The sequence below is a fragment of the Helicoverpa zea genome, chromosome 26, assembly GCF_022581195.2.
Source record: "Helicoverpa zea isolate HzStark_Cry1AcR chromosome 26, ilHelZeax1.1, whole genome shotgun sequence".
NCBI lineage: Eukaryota > Metazoa > Arthropoda > Insecta > Lepidoptera > Noctuidae > Helicoverpa > Helicoverpa zea.
The window spans coordinates 7,112,320-7,135,926 of record NC_061477.1 but is presented as its reverse complement, the minus strand read 5'-3'; the positions used below and the strand labels follow the sequence as shown (position 1 = coordinate 7,135,926).

Genomic DNA, 23,607 nt, shown 5'->3' with positions numbered 1-23,607 from the left:
TCTTTTGATTGGCATGTGCGGAAATTGCGTTTAGTAATTTGGTTTTTGTGATGGTTTTTTTTGTTTTTATTTAATATGTGTTGGAACAGGTAAATTAATGACTATGTCGTTATATTATCATTCATTAATTAGAAGTACCTATTGAAAAGCTTGATTCATGTCACTCGTAATTCTGTAAGTCCTAAAGAGATAAAACCTTCTGATGTTAAAATATTTTGATGAATACGCTTTCTAAAGAAAATAGGTCTAATATGAATAATTAGTTAGTTAGTTTTCAATATTCTAGGAGGATAAAATCTCGATTATAATAAACACCGTTACCCAGCTTATCGACTATCGATATTTTACCTCAACCCTTAAATTATTCTATTAGCCTTCAGAAATTAATTTAATATATTTTAAACTGAGGCTTATCACGACCAAAATACACTCTACCCGGGTAATACGGATATTTGCCGGTCAAAAAGGTTCGTACACTAATTTTAATAAAGTGACTTTGCTTCTGGGTATCAAAATGTAAATTCGGTATTAAAAGTTCCTTAGTTAATTATACATTTTGGTTTTGAAACTTTGCTGAAAAAGGGCATTGTTATTGGACATTACTCGCGTTTTTTTTCCACGGAATTTTCGAGAAATTGCTACGATTTTTATGATGATATTATTATTTATTTTTTATATTTTGTTACGTATCGGAAAAAAGTCATTGGTCTCTAGTCTCTACGGGAGAGACCCTGTGGTTGTGTTGACGAGACCGTTTCTCCGAAAAGGTTCAGATACTTATGCGAACACATTTATTTCCATAATCTAGGATTAAAAAATATTTAATTAACTTCAGTGTACCGGATTTATCTATCGACTGCAAAATACTTTTTAAAAAATCTTACTAGATCAGTGTACATCTGGCGCGTAGTTATTTTAACACTACCCGCGCAAAAGAACCTAAAAATCTTGAAAACCTCGGTATGTCGGTGCTTTCCGTAACAAATACCCAACTAATTGCACATTACACAACCTCCTTCCGTTTAAAAAGATAAAATAACGTGCTTTAAATTTCCTCTTTACAACGAAACAGCGCTACTCTTAAGCTGCAGGTATAGGTATCTACAAATTTTAAAAGATCCGTTATATGTCAAAGATTTTACACAGTAATCAGAACATTGTAATATCAACATCATTTACATATTCCTCTCAATCATCTGCATCATACGCCCTTTTTTCCACTCAACAGCCACGTAAGCCAGCTATCATTCATCGATAAAACAGCTCTAAAAGATTCCAGGCTATACACATTCTGTTTGATTGAATACAGAGATGGAACAATTAATAATAACAGGAAAAATAATGTGATCAATTATGGTGGCTGGCGAACGGTAGTGATGGATAGGGAGCAGGCTGTACCATCTGTTACGACGAGCGTGGGGTGAGAAGTTCTCGAAGAGATGTCGATACTTTTTATCGATATTTTTTTTTAGTTTTTCCCCACACTATTTTTTATTGGCTGTTGCATAAGATTACAAAAAATCTTTACAGTGAAAGTAGTTTTTGTTTGCAATTCTGTCGCAATTATACATTCTATAAATGGCCAATTTCTGATTTACAATGTACAGGTAAAAAAGTATTATGCAATCACAGCATTTGAATTGATTATATCCGTATAAAAAACAATACGTTTTTTCATACTATTGGTACTGATAAATCACAAATTACTCGACAACTACTGATACAAAGATCACCACGCATAATAAAAGAATTATACTTTTTACCAATAGCTCTATAGTCTATGGTTCATTGTCGGCTGTTCCCATTCTCATGACAGAACTGTTTCTTGTCTCTGGTGGGATTTAATGGCGTCTGGTTACTGTTAGTGTTTTACTGAGTTTAATATTCAAGTATTAGAAATGTAGCTTGCAGAAATAGCTTTTCTGCAAATGCATATTTTTTGCTTAGAAAGATCTTTATCGAATACTATAGTAGGTAGTAATTAAAATTGAAAACTTCCTCCATTTTTCAATCGAATAAAAAACAATATTCCATACATAAAACTTGTAGGCTTAATTCCGCTTTTAATTTATTTTATTTGAATTTCAAAAGAAATTATTGTTTTCGTTTTACATAGAAGAAATTACGATAATTTTAATTAAAATACAATACAAATTCTACCTTAAAAGTTTAAAATGCCTGCCTACCACAGAAAACAAATGGTAAGGGCCCAAAACGAGTTCACCGTATACCTACAGGCTGTAACATTAATACAGGAATTAGGACCGAACGAACGAACGAACGAATGATAAATAATACACCCTGTATCGCTGTCAAGTGACGTCAATGATCGAATGGCAGCCATCTTGCTTTTCGGAGGGACCACGGAGTCAGGAAAGATGAGTGGATATGCCCAATACAGGTAGGTCAGGCGTCTTCTTCTAGGTCTTATTCGTATGATCAGTTACGAGTGAAATAACTAGGCGTTTGGGTTCCTTGAGACATCTGTCAACGAATTTTGGTTTTACAAAAAATGGTCGTGTCCTAAGAAGGAGTATAAGAGCGAAGACAGTAACGTTCTTCGTACACCGCTCACTCAGATTTTGGCGCGCTACTTTCTTAAGCGATTTTCTGTTATGGCACTTCCGCTAGTCATTTTGTTCTTCGTGGGAGGGACATTTGCACTGAACTGGGATAATGAGTAAAATATATGTATTCAGTTCATGTTTTGGTCGTAAGTTCAGTTTTATTACTTACCCATCTTTATTTATATTTTACACGACTGACAAAAAATATGACCCTTTTCAGCAGTCGGGTGAAAAGGAGTGATATGTTAAAGTTCATGTTTTTGATGTGAGTTTCTATGTTCAGTGATAATTACTGGATTTGTGGACTGATTTGGATGTATCTTCAGATTTCTAGGATCATCTCAGGTGCTTTAACACTAGAAAATAATCACTTTAGGTAATAGGCATCCTCGAAAAATTATTTACTTTCAACAGTGTTATCTACCTACGCTAATATTTAAATGCTGAAAAGTTTGTTTGCTTGAACGGGCTAATCTCTGGAAACACTGACTTGAAAAATGTGTTAGGTTAGGTAGCCCACGTATCGAAGAATTCTACTTTTTTATCCAGGATATCAAGGACGAAGCCAGGATACAAGGGACGCGGGTAGGACCTTTAGCTAGCATTTAATACATGTAAGCTCCTATTAACACAGGCCCTTACTAAAATTAGTTGACACGCGCCATTTTGGTTACAACAAACACATAGCAAGAAGAACTTAATCTAACTGTCGTTAAACCATCCCGATCGATCAAAGTTAACTTAAACTTGCCTATTATAATATGGTAACTTAGAATTATTCGCCCCATCCCCTTGTCTAAGTTGCGCCAATATGTATTAATTAATTAAGTTTAATATTGTTCAAAACTTCCTATTATTGATATGGTGTTCGGAAATTATTCATTGTTTCAAGGTTGAAAAGTTCAACGACCTTTGGTTATTAAATGTCATTTGTCTATCTATGTTGGGGCCGGCTTCCAGTCTAACTGAAGGCAGCTGAGTACCAGTGTTTTACAAGGAGCGACTGCCTATCTGAGCTCCTCAACCCAGTTAGTCAGACAACCCAATACCTCTAGGTAACACTGATTGTCAAACTATTTTCCTAAAATGCACCTATAATTAAGTATTAGATATAGTTCGGCCATTCAGAGAATGCGTTCCTGACACGTCGCGATTGAACTGACGACGTAACTTTGCAATGGCGTTGCAGTTACGATAAAAATATTTTTGCTGGTTGTTTACCGTTTTAACAATTGAGGAGCATTAAAACAACATTATTATATCAATAATCAATGAATGTTATAATTTTGTGCCAAACTGAGTGTCAAATAACTTGGTAAACAATATTTTTCTAAATCTATACTGCGCTATTACAAGGTTATGTCAGCGGTTTATATTTTGTAGTGCTGTGCTAAAAATAACAGGCAAGTATCGTAATCTGTTCTTATACAGTTATAATATAAAATAATACGTTTTGATTTTCTTTTTAAGAATTGGAAAATAATGGACTATAAGACTTAATTATAACGTTTATGAAATATAAAAATAAAACTATGACCAAACCGCATTTTTATACTTAGATTAAAAATGGTAACCCCAAATGGCGTTATGGGCCGCCATTTTGTGACGCTAAAACAGTCGTCCGTTGTCGTTTCGTGCGCATAGACCACGTTTTTCAAGTGTTTTCGATCTGTTTTTATTTGATTACCCGGCTTTTGTTAGACCGAGATATCAGGATTGATTCTGTTATTGATAATAATATAATTATACATGTAGGCGAAGATGATGATGAAGACACCACCTCCTCAAGCAAATCGGAGTCTGATTAATATTCTGTTCGCACATTCAATTCAATGTACTTGTAACAAAGAATAAATAAAACAATTTTATTATATGAATATTACCTTTTTTTGGTTTCCACTTAAATAACTAAAATATAAAACAAATGATTCCGCCAATTTAAAACGAAAATAATCTTAAAATAATGCGGCGGTTCATTTTGAAGGAACGGTAACGAACTCAGTGTTATGTTGTGCCCATCACTAGTCGTGACTAACTGATAGGTGTCAGGAACGCATTCTCTGAACGGCCGAAGTATAGTAATAGGTATTTAACCTTTTAATAAGTATTAGTGACTAGTAACTGGACACTTTTGGTAATTCAGTAGTTTAACTCATTCGCTTGTCAATTGTGAGTCATATTCTGTGTTGTAGAACAAATCTTGTTCAGTAAAAAAACAGACCTCTTATCTATACTAATATTATAAAGCTTAAGAGTTTGTTTGTTTGTTTGAACGCGCTAATCTCAGGAACTACTGGTCCGATTTGAAAAATTGTTTCAGTGTTAGATAGCCCATTTATCGAGGAAAGCTATAGGCTACTTTTTATCCGGGTTCGTGCAGAGGTTTCCACGGGATGCGGGTGAAACCGCTGGCAGAAGCTAGTTTATAATAAATACTTAAGGGGTATACTTTCGCTTTAAGTAGGTAGGTATACTTATTTAGACAAGCGACAACTTAAATAGGTGTCTCCTTACATCATACCAGTCTTATCGCATGATTAATTAAACCTCAAAAACAGAAACGTTTTTCAAAAACACATCAGGTAATCAGTAAAAATTCTTTCGGTAAAAGCATTCCTTATACCCTTTAAAGTACGCCGCACACTACAGACTAAACAGTTGTGCGATAGTTGACGTGTATTTAGCATTTTTTTTTTTTAAGAAAATCTTGATTCCAATCAAAGTCTTCAGTCGGTCTGATACCGGCTAAATACCTGATCTTTGTAATGTGCGTACTACCATTCGTCTTCATGCTGATTTATGAGCCTACAAACTATCGGCCGACTAAAAGTTTTTAGTGTGTGGGTGGGCACTCTTAGGCTAATCTTTGAGACAGTATATTTAGAAAGTGACCCTTATTTCGTGATGGTCCTTGAAATACTGTTGGTGTCAGAATTCAATGGTTTCTGATAAAAATGCTCATTATCTTCGAGTGTACTTTTTGGAGTTAGGGATCTGTAGGAATATTGATTAATTTTGGTTTGTTTTTAAGCTTAAACATTTTACTGACTTAGGAGGACTACGTATTTATTTTAAGTTGAGAAATGACATTTGCTAGTATTTTGTGAATAAATACTGAAATACATTTAAATCTATGGTACATCTTTGACCCTTGTTTTTCTTTGATAAAACATTTATTAACATCATAAAATAAGAAAATGATTCCTACTTTCTTACTTTTTGTAAAATCTCCACAATATTTATGAGTAAATTCTATACAACCTATCATTTTCTAACCATTTGCATCATTCAAATTAAATGGACAAAATCGTGTTTTTTTCGCATCCCTAATAAAGGACGCTTGGTCTTGCCACACGAAAAAATCAATATACCCCGGATGTCACCATAATTGAGTTAAAAACTTCTCCGAGCTAAATACTTGAGTTTTTCTTCAGATATTATCAAGTTTTGCTTCGGGGAGAATTTTTTGAGGTTCTCTTTACCATTCTTTGAAGTTTAACTTTTTGACCTTTATTGAACACCCTGTGTATTGTTGTGTATAGAATAGAATATGTTACAAAGATATTTATGAAAAATATATATTGGCATATTAACAAGTTTCTGCTGATATATATAGTAGGTTCGATTCCCGTACAAGGTAAAAAAATGTGTCTTAGATAAGTTATTGCATAATTTAGTTGTTGCTTTCTTATATTACCTAAGTGCTCATTTATGTTCTAGTTTGTATACTATCATTTATTTTGTGAATGTTGGTTAACCTACAATTGTCGACTGCGTAAGTCCTAGTCATAACCAAAACTTTAAGCTTTTTCTACACAGAAGCTGTTGGTAAACCTTCAATAAATAAAATAAAAGTAATTAGGTACTTACTTTGAGATTTAAATATCAGATTAAAAACTTGTTGAGATCAATATCCCAAAGAAACAGTGATAACTTTTTCATTAACACAATCAAACAAAAAAGAGAATAAAATAGCAAATAGTTTCAAACGACCCCTCATATAGGACTTTTAGAAAAAACCTAACTTCCCAACTTTTCGAGTAGAAAACTTTAATGAAGTTTCTGTGTTCAATGAAAAACTAATTAAAGCTAAGTAATTGACCAGTTGCTTAGTTAGAAATAATAAATACGATTTCGTGGTCGTATCATGTCAAATGAATTGATGAAACAACTGAGACTTTTAATTGATTTAGTGTTTCTTATGATTAAATTATTGGTTTTATATAGTTGTATTATCCCACTGTGTTCATGTATGTTTTCTTGAATGCGTTAGTCTCAGGATCTAGCAGTCTCATGTGAGAAAATATTTAAGTGTTAGTTGGCTATCACTTCGTCATCAACATGATGCCTATTTATCGAGAAAGGTTAATTGGTATTTTTTATCCGAATGCGGGTCGTAGTTACTCCATTACACAGGTGGTTTGTTAGGGTCCAGCTAAAATAAGCACCAAATCGATTCAATAGTTTTAGCGTGAAGGAGCGACAGACATATTTTCGCATTTATAACATTAGTTAAAAATATATTTCTATTGTCACGTATTATTTGCCCCAACACAACAAATAACATACAATATTCTTCACTTTTACGTAAGTACCTACACTATTGTCCTAATTCTAGTGTCCCAAATATAGGCCTCCCGCGTAGACCAAGGCGAATATCTCTCTTGGGGGCATTTCCTATGAATATTAACTTGTATGAGTTTCAGGCTGAAAATAGGCAGCATATTTTTGATAGTCTTAGAAAGCTTTCGTATATGTGACCCATTTTTAAGCACGTGTCTCGTGGAATAGTAAAATTGTTTGTATGTAGTCGATGTTTTGGTCGTACTTCCGAGTATTATAGGTACTTTGTGTTTTTACATGTTTAGAAATACCTGTGGGAAATCTATACTTACTTGTGTTATAGAGTTGAAACACCTAAGGCGACGAATTGGTCAACAATAATTCCATAACCGGCACGCGCATCTAAGGCGCCAAAAGGGGTCGGAGCGTCTGAGCGGGGCGAGGATAACAATACGCGCTCTAGCTTATAACTAAAAGTCGTAAGCGACAAAATTGTTTTGTAATTTTATTATTTAGAAATGATAATTTGATAAAAATTCCTTCTACAATTTTAAAGAGTATGTATATACTCTACTACTAAAAAAGTTAAGAGGCTTAAATCGGTCCCGTTTGCCCATAATATGTGAATCTCTTTTTAAAAAGAGGTATGTTTGATATATTTTTCTCTGTTATAAAAGTTACCTAATCATGTTTCTACGTCTAACAAAATAAGGTTTATATCATGAACTTTCAGGTAACCAAGTTGTATTTTGATCCGTTTTGTATTTACTGAGAAAAATTGAGATCCTTGGCGCCAAAAATTCCAATTCGTCCTCTTAATTGTTTGTTTGGACGCGCTATCTCAGGATCTACCAGTCCAATTTGAATACATATTTTAGTGTTAGATAGCACATTAAATGGTGAAGGCTATTGATCTTAATCTGATATTTTCAGTATCCCAATACTTATCTTATTAGGCTACTTTACACTTACCTACTTTCAATAATACAAAGTAAAATTAAAATCATCTATCTGGCCTCACTTAAACACTTACCTACTAGCTCGTGATAAGAAAATCAATTAACATTCAGTGTACCTAAGTAAGTCGTGGTGGCCTAGTGGGCAAAGAACCAACCTCTCGAGGATGAGGGCGCGGGTTCGATTCCAGGTCAGGCAAGTACCAATGCAACTTTTCTAAGTTTGTGTGTACTTTCTAAGTATATCTTAGACACCAATGACTGTGTTTCGGATGGCACGTTAAACTGTAGGTCCCGGCTGTCATTGAACATCCTTGGCAGTCGTTACGGGTAGTCAGAAGCCAGAAAGTCTGACACCAGTCTAACCAAGGGGTATCGGGTTGCCCGGGTAACTGGGTTGAGGAGGTCAGATAGGCAGTCGCTTCTTGTAAAGCACTGGTACTCAGCTGAATCCGGTTAGACTGGAAGCCGACCCCAACATAGTTGGGAAAAGGCTCGGAGGATGATGTACCTAAGTAAGTTTTCCACTTCTACGATTCCTACTTAATAAAGCAAATAATGCACTTAAATATGCTTACATGCAAGTAATTTTCCTTGCATGAAAGCCTCCAGTCTAACCAGATAGGAAAATCTATAATAACGTTAAAGAGGGTAGGGTATGTTTGTGTGTAACGTATTTTCTCAGGAAGAAATGAAATCATATTTGAAGAAATCAACGTTAGAGATTATTAGATTTTGGAAACAGTTTGAACCTTTACTGGTCTTTTACAAATAAAATCTAGCCCTTATCAATCATTCTACCTAATTATCTGATATAATCCAGATTTTGGTAGGTATTTAATTTTTTTTTATAACATTCAGCAGTTCTCGAGAACCATACAAAACAGACTGGACAAGCAGACAAAGTTCTGTAAACTTTTGTTTTACCAATTGATATGAAATCGACAAGCATCTCCACCGGCCCAAGCTAGTCCTTCTATAATTTATGCCTGCGTCCTAGGATTAAATTGTCTATGCTAATCTATATTCTAGGAAGTGTATAGGATTATACAGTATTTAGTACCCGCTATATGGGGGATCAGAACCGGTTCTAACCAGTTTAAACTCCTTATATTTAGTAAGAACTCATTATGTAGATTTTGTAAGCGTTCTTATGTGGTGTGTGAGCTATTTAATGAGTGTCGTATCGCGAAAATGATTGCTTATCATCTGCCTAGCTTTTTTTTAGCTAAGTGTTAGTGTTACAGCCTTTTATCGTCCCACTGCTGGGCACAGGCCTCCTCTCACACGGAGAAGGAATGAGCATTAATCATCAAGAAGGATTAGCATTAGCTAGAATATTACAAAAATAATCTTCTATTATAGCTTTATTTTTACTTGTCTTGTTTTACCAAGGGGTATTTGGTTGCCCGGGTAACTGGGTTGAGGAGGTCAGATAGGCAGGCGCTTTGTAAAGCACTGGTACTCAGCTGCAACCGGTGAGACTGGAAGCCGAACCCAACATACATAGTTGGGAAAAGGCTCGGGAGAGGTTAAATTGGCAGTCACTCCTTGAAAAATACTGGTACTCTGCTGCAACCGCTGAGACTGGAAACCGACCCCAATATAGTTGGGATAAGGCTCGGAAGACGATGATTTGCCTAGCTCTATTCCGACTGTTAAAGGATTACCTATTACCAGTTATAACCAGTCTTTTAAGAAGTGACTACCTAAGGAGAAGAACTCCTGGCTAAGTAACAACCGTAAGGATCAATTGATCATAAGGTTAAGCAACGCCTGGCGCGGTTGGTCTGTGGATGGGTGGCCATCTTATCATGACGAATTCTTTCTTGTTTCGGAAGGCACGTTAAATTAGTGTCTACCGGCTGTCATTTGAATATTCATTCATCATCCATTTGGCAGTCGTGGGTAGACCAGAAAGTCTTAACGACTACTTTTGCGAAGTGGTTTGAGTTGTGTAGATAACCTATCAAAAGATTATAATGGTAAACCCTATCTTTTATCTGTGTAAATATACCTAATTTCAAAAGGTTTACGAACAAAATTAAAATTTTAATTTGTCTACCGTACAACTACAACCTTACTTCCCTAATAATTTTTGTACTACCTTATATTCAGTTAACTGATCTATAAAATTCAACTTTATGTCGAAGTAGTAAAGCACAAAATAGTTTGCTAACAGATTGACTGTATCTCAACATGAAAATATTAGTTGCTATAATAAACTTTAATGCTATACATTACAGTCTAAAATGCTGTTTTAATGTCTTCCGTGTATTCCTAGCCGTAGTTCATACGAATTTATACTTAAACGTTAAAGGAATAAAGGTGAATATTGCTTGTGTGTGGGTTTTCATAGATGGGAGGAAAATTATTTTGAATCAGCAATAATAGCGATAGAAGTGGTACTGTATTGATAATTTCCTACTTGTGGTGTAAATTCCTTAAAAATACCTGTAGTTTTATAATGAGGGCTACCGCGTATGAAATCGCCGCTAGAGGCGCTTGTGTAGCGCGAGGTCTTCGAAACGTCAAATGCCGCTGTTTGTTTACCGCGCGAGGGTTTATATTTCTAATTAAATTAATATTGTGAATATTTATTTATTCACAATATACATATTTACATTAATTGAAAATAAAATAAAATAAACTTATATATATATACAACTTAAAACTAAAATGTGAATATTTAACAATACTTTAGATTAATTATGGCAAATACAGATCAGGTTTCTATAAATGTCACTGCTTTGACACACTTTAATCTTTCGGAAACTTATGTTCGCATTTCTTTTTCGAGCAAAACGGCACTGCGCAACACTATGGCATCGCCAATACGTTCACACTATAGTTATATTGTATTACATATGATCTAATATAATCAACTAATGTATATATAAGTTTTGGCGCTCATAATACGAACTTTGATTGCCATAGTTTTAGACCTCACGCTACAGTTGCGCCATCTGGTGAAACAAAAAACGGTAGCCCCATTGAATAGCGGTTCAGTTTCAATCTTGTGAAGATAGATGAAATATTTTCTAAAATAAACAACTTATAAAATTGTAAATAAATAAAATAACTGCAGACTTATTTTTTAAACGTAACCTATACCACATATTAATAGTCATATATTATAGTGAATAACTTTCGTCGGCAGTTATACTTGCGTCCTGGTCCCTACAACTTCGGGCACGTGGATAAAAATGTCCTACAGTCTTTTAATATTAGTGTGGTTAATCCACACATTAGTACCTATATGCTTTGGGTTTGGTCACGATATCGTGGTGACGATTAGAATGATTTAAAGTGGGCGTCATAACACGCACGATTTGAACTAATAATATAAGCATAAGCTAAATCGTTTAATTAGAATAATGAAGAGAATTATCATTTATTACAATGTCGGTAAGGACAGTTATTTTTTATTTTATTTAATAACAGTACTTCATCCTTCATTTTTTAATAATTAATGATATTATGATTTTGATTGATTAATGCTCAATCCTTTTCCTTGTGAGAGGAGGCCTGTGCCCAGCAGTGGGACGATAAAAAGGCTGTAACAGTACTTCATCCAAAAACGAGTCCTTCAATAACTGCACTAACAATTTAAGTCATCAACAATCTAATAAAATTGACACTTATATTTCCAAAAAAAACTCGCCTATTCGACCACCCAAAAATGGAGAATTGTCTTTACCCAACTTTCCAATTGTTTTAACACTACCCATCGTCATTCACAAATACACAAATGACATTACCATCTAAGGAACTTGTCAAACTTTCGACCAAATATCGGAAATATCAAATTTTATCATTTTTAGGGTTCTGTGCCCAAAGTATCGAACCCTATTGTTTTCGCTCCTCTGTCCGTCCGTCCAACTGTCACCAGGCTGTATCTCATGGACCGTGATAGTGAGGCCGCGAACGCACAGGCAGGTGGCTTGCTTAGCGCCTAGTGCCTAGCGGCTTTCATCCTGTCTATTCGACTAGCTAGGCGCTAAGCGCGCAGTGCAGCCGGTCGCGTTCATTTTAGAACGTTCGTTTTACTGGGCTACTCGCTAGGTGACGCGCTAGACACTAGGCGCTAAGCAAGCCACCTGCCTGTGCGTTCGCGGCCTTCGAGAGTTGAAATTTTCACAGATGATGTATTTCTGTTGCCGCTATAACAACAAATACTGAAAACTAGAATAAAATAAATATTTTGGGGCGCTCCTATACAACAAACGTGATTTTTTTTACTCAATTTCTAAATAATGGTACGGAACTACTCACTTGGCTGGTTTTTGAAAACTACGGTGTCGTGTTAGTGACACCCTAATATGGAAGTCGCAAATGGAAGTCAGACATGTCGTAAGTCGTGTTAATTCACGCACTTGTCGCGGTCGCTAGTGTGGAGTGACCCTTAAGTGGTGACGCGCAGCCACTTGCGTGTTTAAGGCATAGGAGGTAGCGATTTCTTGAAAACTATTGTTTTTTATTTTGTTGTTGAAAATATATCAAAAATCATTATACTTACTCAGAATATAAATCATTATCATATTATACCTATGACGTAATATTGTGGTAGCTCATACTTAAATTTTGGAGTCCATTAGCCGGATTGAATTTGACAAAAAAAAAAATCCGCTTTGAATAAATGTCTTATCTATCTTATCTATCCATCATATAAAATGTTATTATGTGAAAATCTTATATATTTCTAACGTTGTAAACATTCTCTGCCGAGCCTTTCCCAGCTATGTTAGGGTCAGTTTCTAGTCTAACCGGATGCAGTTAAGATCTAGTGCTGAACATTTTAAGCAAAGACCATTATAATATGTACATTCCAACTTATTTTTCTGGGCCCTTAAAACCGCTAATCGCTTATAGTACTACCTACAAAGAACATTGAACTCTTTTATTTTATCGGCAATGAATCGACACCCACTTCAGACAGTAACAAATTACCGATTGATTACCGACAATCAGACATTCAACGCTAAATAACTTGTTAACAAATAAATTAACTTTTATTTACTTTATCTTTCATAACTATTCAGCATTTATTGATTGAGTAGCTTTTGCTAGTTGTTTTATCCGCGTCCCATGGGATCTACTCTGCTCAACCGGATAAAAGTTACCAATAGCCTTCCTCGATAAGAAAATGCGAAGGGCTGTCTGACACTGAAATGTTTTATCAAATCAGTCTTCAGTTGTCTGAAATTTCTGGTATCAACGCGTTTAAACAATTTACTTTCCACGTTATTATTTTTATTTTCCTCTTTTTTTATATTCAATGCAATTTAATTACATTGGATGAAAATCACCAACATTAATCATTAATTTTTGACACCCGTAAACCGCGTATAATCAATTGTCAAAAATACTTACATAGAAGACCTTATTATAACTTTACACATCCTACTTAATATTATAAATGTGAAAGTTTCTAAGAAAGTATGGATGTATGTTTGTTATTCTTTTGCGCAAAAACGGCTGGACCGATTTGGTTGAAATTTGGTATGTAGATAGGTGATACCCTGGATTAACACATAGGCTGTTTTTTATCAACATAGCTGCAGGCGGAAGCTAGTTAGATATATAAATTATCTTTGTACCACACACCAAATCGCTGTCCGCTCTCAGTGTAACCTACCGAGTACATTCACCTCGCCTCGCTAACACGACACCCACTTCAGACAGTCTCGTATTAGCAGCCGATATAACGCCATTTTGTTTCTTTGTTTTCAGCCCAATTATAATTACTAATTATAACTTTGTTGACGTTGTTACAAGTTGCGGAGGATAGTTTTGTAGAAGGAAAATTGGTGGCTCCTAGTTTTGTGATTAGGTTCTAGTATAAATGGTAATAAATCTAAGGTTAGCCAGGATCATTATAAGGAAAGAAAAATTTACCAAAAAAAATAGAATTATTAAACAAAAAAATATTTTCATCATCATAATATTCTTACAAAAATAAATAAACTTTAACCTAAAAAATCACTTAAACATGCCAAAACTGAAATGTACTGAACGGATTTTTTCATGTAATTTGCACTGAGAACATAACTGCATATAATTTGTAAAGTGTAAGTACCTGTTCGACGCCCTGGCGCTTATTTTTTACAAAAATTAACTACCCAAATCAATTGTCACATATGGCCCTGAAAAAAACACTTAACGACATACACGCTGAATCTTCGCACATGTCCATCAAAAAACTAAATGTAATGACATATAAAAAATACCAATTAAACATGTGCTAACTTTAATATCTGTATTCTGTATCTATGCGAGATTATAATCTGTGACCATGGACGCAAAAATTATTATTCTTCTAAAGACGGCTTTTCACTATAGGATATAATATAATATATATTACATCTTGAGACGTAATATTTTATGGGTATAATTTAGGCGATCACCAAAAATATTTTTAAGACTCTAAGCTGAGGCACCAAATAAAATAAACAACTCCAAAAAAAATAAATTGACTTTATTAAAAGGGCACTAAAGTATATAATATTATGATCCAAAAAAAATAAAATAACATCAGAAAAATCGCAAATCTCGCACAAATATTATTTTTGGTTCCCAAAATGGATTAATGGTCACCAAATTCTATCCAACTAAAAGATTAATATTACTACCAAAATCAAAGTTAGTGACTGCAAAACCGACTCCACGTAGTCTTGTCTGCCCTACCCCTAGAGTGCAATTCAAATCCGCGTGGGCGCAGAGGGGCGAGGCGGCCTGCGAGCTGAGGCGCAGGTAGTTTTTAAGGCTCGCCGCCGCGGCTGAGGCTGGCCGGCCCGCCGGCCAGCAAGCCGAAGCTGCGGTGGTGAGCGTGAAAACCATCTGCGACGATAAGCTCGCATGGGACCGCCGGAGCCCCGCAGTGCCGGAGCCGTGACAGAAGCCATGCTTGCTGCATGTTTCGTGCTTACATTTTACTACTGAGTTACACACAAATTCATATAACAATAAATAAGCGACGTACGTTTGGGAACCCCAGTATATTAATTGGTATTTGGGAAATATTCTAGCGATCGTTAGCTTTTTTAGTCTAACAAAAATGACCAAATTAGGAGTCATGGTATTACATAATTGGTAACATCTAAGTAGTGACAATATATAATATTTGGTCTAAAGTGTATTTTAAAGGCGTCCATATATTTTTTTAGTAGTCAATAATACGAAAAAATGGTTTTACCTAACAATATTTTTGGAAACGTTATTTGGTGACCATTTATCCATTTTGGTAACCGTTTAGAATTTTTTTGGTAGTAACATAGGTACTTTTTTGGGTGGTGTTTAAACACAAGCCATATTTTATCGCACGTCATACATTTTGAAAAGTCGTTACGGGTAGTCAGAAGCCATTAAGTCTGACACCAGTCTAACCAAGGGGTATTGGGTTGCCCGGGTAACTGGGTTGAGGGGGTCAGATATGGCAGTCACTCCTTGTAAAGCACTGGTACTCAGCTACATCCGGTTAGACTGGAAGCCGACCCCAACATAGTTGGGAAAAAGGCTCAGAGAATGAGAATGATGGCATTTTGAAAAAATATTTATAGTTTGGGACGTAATACATATTATAGCACAGTGTCAAATGTATGACGAGCGATAAAATATGTATTAAATCTCATAGTGTAAAGCCGGCTTAACTACGTAATGGACTTAATGACAGTCACACTGGCAGGCAAGAAATACACGTGGGATGTTTGAATTTAGAATTCGATAGTAAACATGCTTAAGTTTTAGGATAAGGTAAATCACTTTTAAACATCGGCTGAAAGTTGTAAGTTTGTCTTTGTATTTATTTCGACATCAGGATTTTTTGTAGTATCCTGAAGTTTCGATTTGCAGTCGACTGGTAGCAATGAACTAGTTTACATAGAACTACAACTTTCAAAATAATATTTAAAATAGGAAAATCACCGTTATATCAGTGTTATTTTATGTATCATCATTCATCAACCACATGTAAAAGCTGTTTTTGTGAACTTATGAGTACCAATATTAATTTTAGAACTTAACGGCCTTACTTCAAGTACTTAAACATTTGTTGAACACTTGACTAATAAAAGTATGGCTGCAAAACGGACCTTATTTCAACATCATAATCTTACATTTTTTTGATAAGTGTTCAACTGACGTTCAAAAGTTTTTGTGGTACGACGGGAAATATTTATCGAATTTAGCCTAATATTCTTTATTTCTTTGCCTAATATTCTTTATTTCTTTGCCTAATATTCTTTATTTCTTTGCCTAATATTATTTATTTCTTTGTTACAGTACTGGTATGCGCAACCGGCTTTCAGCAGCAATACTTCAGAGTAGTTCCTCGAAGTTTGAGGGTGCAGGAAGGTGCAGAAGCCGTGCTAGAATGTGCAGTTGCCAACCTTGCGGGACAAGTGCAATGGGCCAAGGATGGATTTGCACTTGGTAAGTTGTTCTTTTAACAAGTTATATTAGCTTCACTTGTAACTATGTATGTAAGAAAATCTTGGAATTAAATTTGACCCAGTGCCCGCCCTTCGATTAGGATGAAATTTTGCACACGCTCCGAGTTCTGATGACGATACATGACTAGCTAAGAAACGTTACAAAAAGCGTGTTTTTAGTTTTTTTTTACTATTTTTTTTTTGTTGTTATTTACCACGTTATTGTACATACCAAGATCGAGTCTCTGAGTAGAAATTATGGTTGTGAGCTATAGCAATGTTATCGCACTATGGTTATTAAATGGATGTTAAAAATGTCACGAAACTAAACTAGACAGCAGTCAAATTTTATCAACAGCTTATTTCCATGATACGCGAAATATTCTGATTAACTTAATTACATACACAAAATTCGGATAAACCCGTTTAATTTCAGACTTAATTAGATCCTTTTATCGCGGCTAATCGACAATATAAACTCCTAGATAAGACCGTATATCTATAAATCCCTTGCTTTCATAAACATCGTATAATAATTAACATAAAGCAAGTTAATGATAATTATTTTGTATATAAACTTACCCTCCTATTGTTTTGGATTAAATACGCTACGCGGAAGGTTTATAGTCCCAATTATTTTTGGTCCTAGAATAATCCTAGATTACGCGGAATTTAGATACGGGCTTTAATTAAAGAGTTTTTATTTAGGTACCAGGTTTTTGTGTTGAACAGTCGTAAATACTTTTCCGATGACTGTTAGATTAATCTGAAATGGTACATACAATTTTTTTTTCGTGGAATGAAAAGTCATGACAATAAAATTTTATTGATTTTACGATTGAATGTCAGTTACTGCAAGATATCAAAATGTAGTAAAACTTTGTGGAAAATCTGGTAATTATATGACATGTATGTACCTATAAAAGAAAGTCGTGTCAGTTACACATTTTATAACTCAAAAATGGCTGAACCGTTTAAGTTGAAAATTAGAGGAGAGGTAGCCTAGACCTGGGAGAAGGTCATAGGATAGTTTTTGTGATCATCCAGGACGCGAGTGAAACCGCGGACAGAAGCTAGTAGTTTTATAAATATTACGATAACTACAAATCTATTTTTACTAACAATTAAACCAGCCTATTATCTGTCATTCAATGACTTCGCACCAACCATTCACAACATCAGCAGCGATAGATCTTGCTCAATTCTAATCCATGACTCGGAATCATTCGGTCCCACTGAGTGAATGTATCGGATCTGAATGAACATTCATCGTCAATTGATTGTGAACTACTAGGTGACAGGATTTGCAGTTTAGACTCATTATTTTGGGGTAAGACATAAGATGTAGCGATTTTAGAATGTTGTTGTAATTTTTCCGGATCTATTGTTTTTTTTTTTGCAATCAATTGCTGAAAATAGTAGAATACTACCACCAATCAACCTAGGTATAATAACCCCAACCTTGGCAAAATAGATGATTATACTCCATCAGTTTAATAATCATGATCTATTAAAACACCCTAAAGTATATTCATTGACCAATTCTTTGCTAAAAGTAAAAATAGTAGAATTGCTTGATGCCCGTACGTTGTTATGCACAAAAATCTAATGCACAATATGCTCAACGCAGTAAAATATCAAAGAAGCTTTCACATTTTTACCACCCAGAAAAAGTAGCTTCTTGCTAACCCATTTATTTGTTTTGCGTCTAAAAAACGTACATATTTTAAATTACAAACAAAGCAAGCACATGCACAATATTTAATCCAGAATAATACTATACCTATATAATCCATATAAACTGACTTATGAACCATTAAACCTTTCCAATTCGCAGAACTGCCGTGAATGAACACACGGCTTGTATCATAGTTGTAGCTGAGCATTCACAGTTGCCGCCAATTGATAGGGACGCTGAGGTGACAGTGCAGAGCGCTGCTAATTACTGTAGTGCAAGTTATATGCGAAAGCGATTTGTGATAGCGATTTTGGGATAGGTTTTTGTGTGGTTATATATTATTCAGTGTTAAAAGCCTTCTTTTTTGGAGAAAGATTACCATATAAAGACTCCTCACCGGCAGGGATTTCCAGACGTTTACTGATTTAAACAGGTCTATGTTCTTTCTGTAAGCCCTTTGTTCCAAAGCCGCTGTACCTCTTTCGAACAATGTCGCAGTTTCAGTGTGTGTTCTAACTGCTCTACAGTACCTACTACACCTATTTATAGATTCGAGTGTGTAGTCTGTTTCTTAAAAGAACAAAAGCTGAGTACTAGCAGTAAGAACAGAGTTGTTTTGAAACTTTAAAAATCACAAATATACAATGAGTTTTGTTTCGTTTCGGGTCAGACTTTCTTATCAGAATACCATCAATTTTCACAGCTCGAAGCTTGTTGCAACATAGGAACGGAGCGTTAATTTTCAAATCGCGTACTCTTCTAACAAACACCGCCTCACATTGTGGTAGTCGCATGGGTCACAAGCTCTCTTGTTCTATAGCATTGGATTCAACGGCAAATCCTATTGAAAATCAGCGTTATGTCGGCATCTGCAGTAGTCTGTACTCACAGCACAGAGGAACAATGTTACAATGATTAGATAGCTGAGTTTACTGATTGCTAGGCCTTATGGGGTTCAGCCGAAATTTCTAGCTTCATTAATGGTTAAGAACATATTTTTTTCTTCACCATCTTGAATAAGTTAATTTTGAAATGAGAAAGGTCTAGTGTCATTTACTCATTATTATTATCAGTAAAGCCTAGATGTACACCCTGATTGCTGGGTCTTACAGGGGACAGACAAAATCGTTTCCTCATTATTACCTACTAGCTTCTGCGGTTTCACCCGCGTCCCAAATGGTGACAAAAACGAGCCTATATCCTTTTCCCGGGTCTAAGCTAACTCCCCTAATTTTCAGCTTAAACGGTTCAGCCATTCTTGAGTTATAAAATGTATATAGTCGAGAAAAGCCATGAGCCTAATTTTTAACAAGACTATTTTATTGTGAAACAGCTATATGTGTCACTACGCTCTAGAATCACAGTTAATTTTTTATTCCCCAACAAGCAAAACTTCACTGCACAATAATGCAATGTAACACAGAATATTAAGGCAGAAAGAGATGCAAAAATTCTAATATTATTTACAAAGAGATTACTTAGTCACTCAAGCGTCGGGTGCAACAGAAAATCTCATATTGCTAATGCATTGTGGTCCAGTGACGCTGATGCACTTATTGGTTACAATGTTAGTGCATGTGCAGTGAGAGTGTGATTTCAATGAGGGTACGATCTGGGTTATGAATTTAAGCTGGAGAAAATTGGTAGTGTTGTTAAATCGATACTGATTTTGTAAAGCTGAAGAGATTGTTTGCTCAAGAACTACTGGACCTCTTTGAAATATTCTTTTAGTGTTACATACACCATGTATAAGGAAGTTTGTATTTGGGCTACTTTTTATCTGGGTGCGTGTAGTCACCACCGTACGGGGGGTGAGACCGCTGATGGAAGCTAGTTAATAATTCTATGAGGTGTTCTAACCTTTTGAAACTGTAGTTTTCGGTAATTGCTGTCAAATTCAAATAACGTCTATGTTCATACAATAAATATATGTATATACTAAATACTATTCAGCTAATCCATCTTAAGTCTTAATTTCACAAAGATATTCCCCACATTTTCAACAGTTGACACTACCGTATTCTCAAATCGCTGTCGCCTATGACTTGTTCCCCAAACTGCGACAGACGTACGGGTCAGGGAGTGTGTGTACCATGACAACGGACTCTATAGGATTTATCAGATTCATCTAGACGTTCTACGTACGTTGTATGACCTAGATAGATGGTAAGCAGAGACTAAGGGGTTCAAATGTAACTAGAATTTAATTCGGCTAATTTATTTTGATGGAGTGTATATGTATAGTTAAGTGTATAATATTGTCAGTTGTGAAGGACTTACATGGAATAAAATTAAATCGCTGCTTGTTTGAGTAAGTCATCATCTCGCGAGCCTTTTCCCAACTGTGTTGGGGTCGGCTTTCAGTCTAAATAATAAGTAAGTGTAATGATAAATCGGGAATATGATAAAAAGTAGTATATAACTTCCCTCCAAGATTAGCCCATTTAACACTAAAATAATTTTACAAATTGGACCAGTATTTGTTAAGATCACTGCCATCAACGTGAGAAATAAACTTTTCAGCTTTATGCGAGTAATATTAGGTATAGATCTGTTACAAAACATACACTTCCGGTTTCATAAAAACAATTGTTTACTTTACAACTTCAAAATTCATAGTATACAGTTGTAAGTAAACTGACGTTTTGTCGGTGAACTTGGACCAAAATAATAATAGTGGGTCTTCAAGTCCCAGTTTAAAAACCGTGTCTTCATATGGGAATATTTCGAAAACCATATCGCGTGACCATAGGTGTAACGTTTCGATCAATTAACAATTCGATCGCGAATAACGATCGTCTGTCCGTCTGTGTCCAAATGATTTGTACGGTTATAAGCATTTTAGGGTCATTTAGAATTTTTTATATTTCTTTTTTTTTGAGGTACGTTTGTCATCTGGAATATTTTAAGTACATCAGTTCTTAGAAATGTAGGTGCTTAATCAGGGATAGTTCTAATTCAGGTACCAATTTAAGAAGCCGGTTAGATTACCGATTCTTTAGTGTTTAAGTACCTAAGTTATTTCACAATATTTAATTAAGTTGGTCTTGTGGTAATTGAGCTTTTTAAGCTGGTGATGTATTATCAGATTTTGCCATCCTTAAAACAATTTAAAGAATCCGTAGTTCGGCCAAAAATACAAGGTGTTGATTTGCATTTGTGCCATACGTCAGGAGGAGGACATGAAATACGTAAATAATCGATTGTAATTACAGTAGACGGGAAATAGCTAATACGCACGGCTTTTTTTGTCATTGTAATGTCGTAGCATTTCAGAAGTAATCCAATTTTATGAATGAAATTTATGAATGATCGTTACGTATGCTTTCTGTTTGGGTTTGTGTGAGGGCGCAGCACGGTTTTAAGGCCAGTAACACACGCGCCAAGTTTAAATACGGCTAGATAACATTGACGGATTTCCGAAAAAAAATTAAAATCAAAAATTTTCCTGCCGATTTTTTTGTTGATTTGGGTTGAGAATCATTAGTATAATTACGTCCTTGACTATGGCACGGATGCAAATCAACAGCTTGTATAAGTACTTAACGATTTTCCTGTTCCGTTTTTTCTCGATAGGAAAATAATATTAAGAGAATCTATGACAATTTTAAGTCATAAACAGGCATGTGCAATGTGCATAGGTATTTATTTTTAAATAACGTGGATCTGATGTAGATGGTCTAGTTAGAAAGTGCATAAAAATCCATTGATTGACTTTATCACAAACAGAGATAAACCGACTATGTTTTAAATAATATCACAACTAACCTATACTTTCTTGTTCCCAGGTTTCTCCTCAGTAATACCCGGCTACCCTCGCTACACAATGTTCGGAGATAGACGCCACGGCGTTTACAACCTTCGTATAGTGAACTCAACGCTGGAAGACGATGCTGAGTACCAGTGCCAGGTCGGCCCAGCTCAGATGCATAAAGTCATAAGAGCCAATGCGTCCCTCACTGTTATATGTAAGTAAAAATGAGCTTTATTTCTTTAGTGGGAGAGTTGGTTATCGTTTGCAGGGTTTAAGGTTATGAGACTTCTTTTTTGGAAAATTTGTTCTATATTTTTTAAAGAGAGAGTTGATTGTTTTCTGTCATAAGAGCCAATGCGTCCCTCACTTTTATATGTAACTTGTAGAAATGAGCTTTATTTAGTTGGTGTGAAAGTTAATTATCGTATGCAGGGTTTAAGATCATGTATATACTATGTTATTTTATATATTTGAAAATGAGTTCTATGTTTCTAGCGATAAGTTTGATTGTCCTTTGAATTCTAGTGATGCGTTTTGTTCAGGTTTCGACTTGTTTAGGAAATTCTATTAATTTCATTTTGATTACTGAAACGGTTAGTATAGTTTTTTGTGCAATTTTTTTGTTGATAGTTCGTTACGTGTATCAACAACATTTTAGTTAAAACAAAAAAGGCCTAGGTAAGTACGTACCTACTTTCAATATTATCCCATTATTAAGCACTTTTTTCTATGAACATTTTTGTATTTAATACCTGAAAACCCTTTTAATGAGTCACTCAAAGATTGTTCTAGAAAAATCATAATCCCTAACTCGAATTGTTCTACAATATTGAGTTTCATTTTATCGCCTAAAATCTGAAACTAATCTAAAAGTAATTAAGCCTACAAAAGTATTTTCAGTAATCTCTCGAAGCAATTAAAGTGACTTAATTAGTATTATAATAAATATTTTAATAAAAGAAAATATTGAAAAGAACGTTTATTTATTAAAACGAAAGGGTTTTTGACTTTTAATAAAAACTGTGCTTGACAGTACTTTATTAAAAATTTATGCTTAAAAGCGATGTGTAAAAAATTGTGAAATGTTTTTTTTTTCGCAAAAAGGTATATGAAGCTTTTAGAGTGGAAATTCATAATATTCTTGTTTTTTTTTTTTTATATAAAATCTTTTTTCAATTAAATTAGAGAAACAAAAAAGAACAAGTTATAAATTAAAAATTTGAAAAAAAATACATTGTATATTCTTATGTACTTTTTTGTGTAAGTAAATATAGATTCAGGTTTCTTTAAAATAATGTACTTACATATTAAAAAATAAACCACTTAGGTACCTGCCTACTTTAACATGTAATAAAACTTTAAAACGACAAGAAGACATATAAACATACATAACTGTCATGGCCGATTTTCAACCCTCGCCTAACAGGCTAGAAATTCCTGCAGCTCAAAATTCCGGGACATACCATTTCAACCCTTATTACGAACAATTACAGCAAAATGTGACGTTTCAATCTTTTTAACCCTACACTGCTTACATAATATATTTTATAGGTACCATATAACCCACAATGACAGGGAGGTTATAAAACATAATATGGTACTCGGCTTCGCTCGTAAATTTCCTAATAACATCCCTTTCTAAGGTTGACATTCAATTTGA

The 23,607-nt window shown here is 34.8% G+C and overlaps 1 protein-coding gene across 1 annotated transcript in view; it reads left to right on the top strand.

Moving 5' to 3' along the window:
• Window positions 1-22,518, top strand: part of LOC124642895 (irregular chiasm C-roughest protein-like) — a 42,034-nt gene extending 19,516 nt beyond the window's left edge. The window contains exons 3-5 of the mRNA XM_047181642.1: window positions 16,367-16,516; window positions 21,982-22,161; window positions 22,490-22,518. Of these exons, the coding sequence (XP_047037598.1) occupies window positions 16,367-16,516; window positions 21,982-22,161; window positions 22,490-22,518 (359 nt within the window). The remainder of the gene's footprint in view (window positions 1-16,366; window positions 16,517-21,981; window positions 22,162-22,489) is intronic.
• The last annotated feature ends 1,089 nt before the right edge of the window (window positions 22,519-23,607 follow it).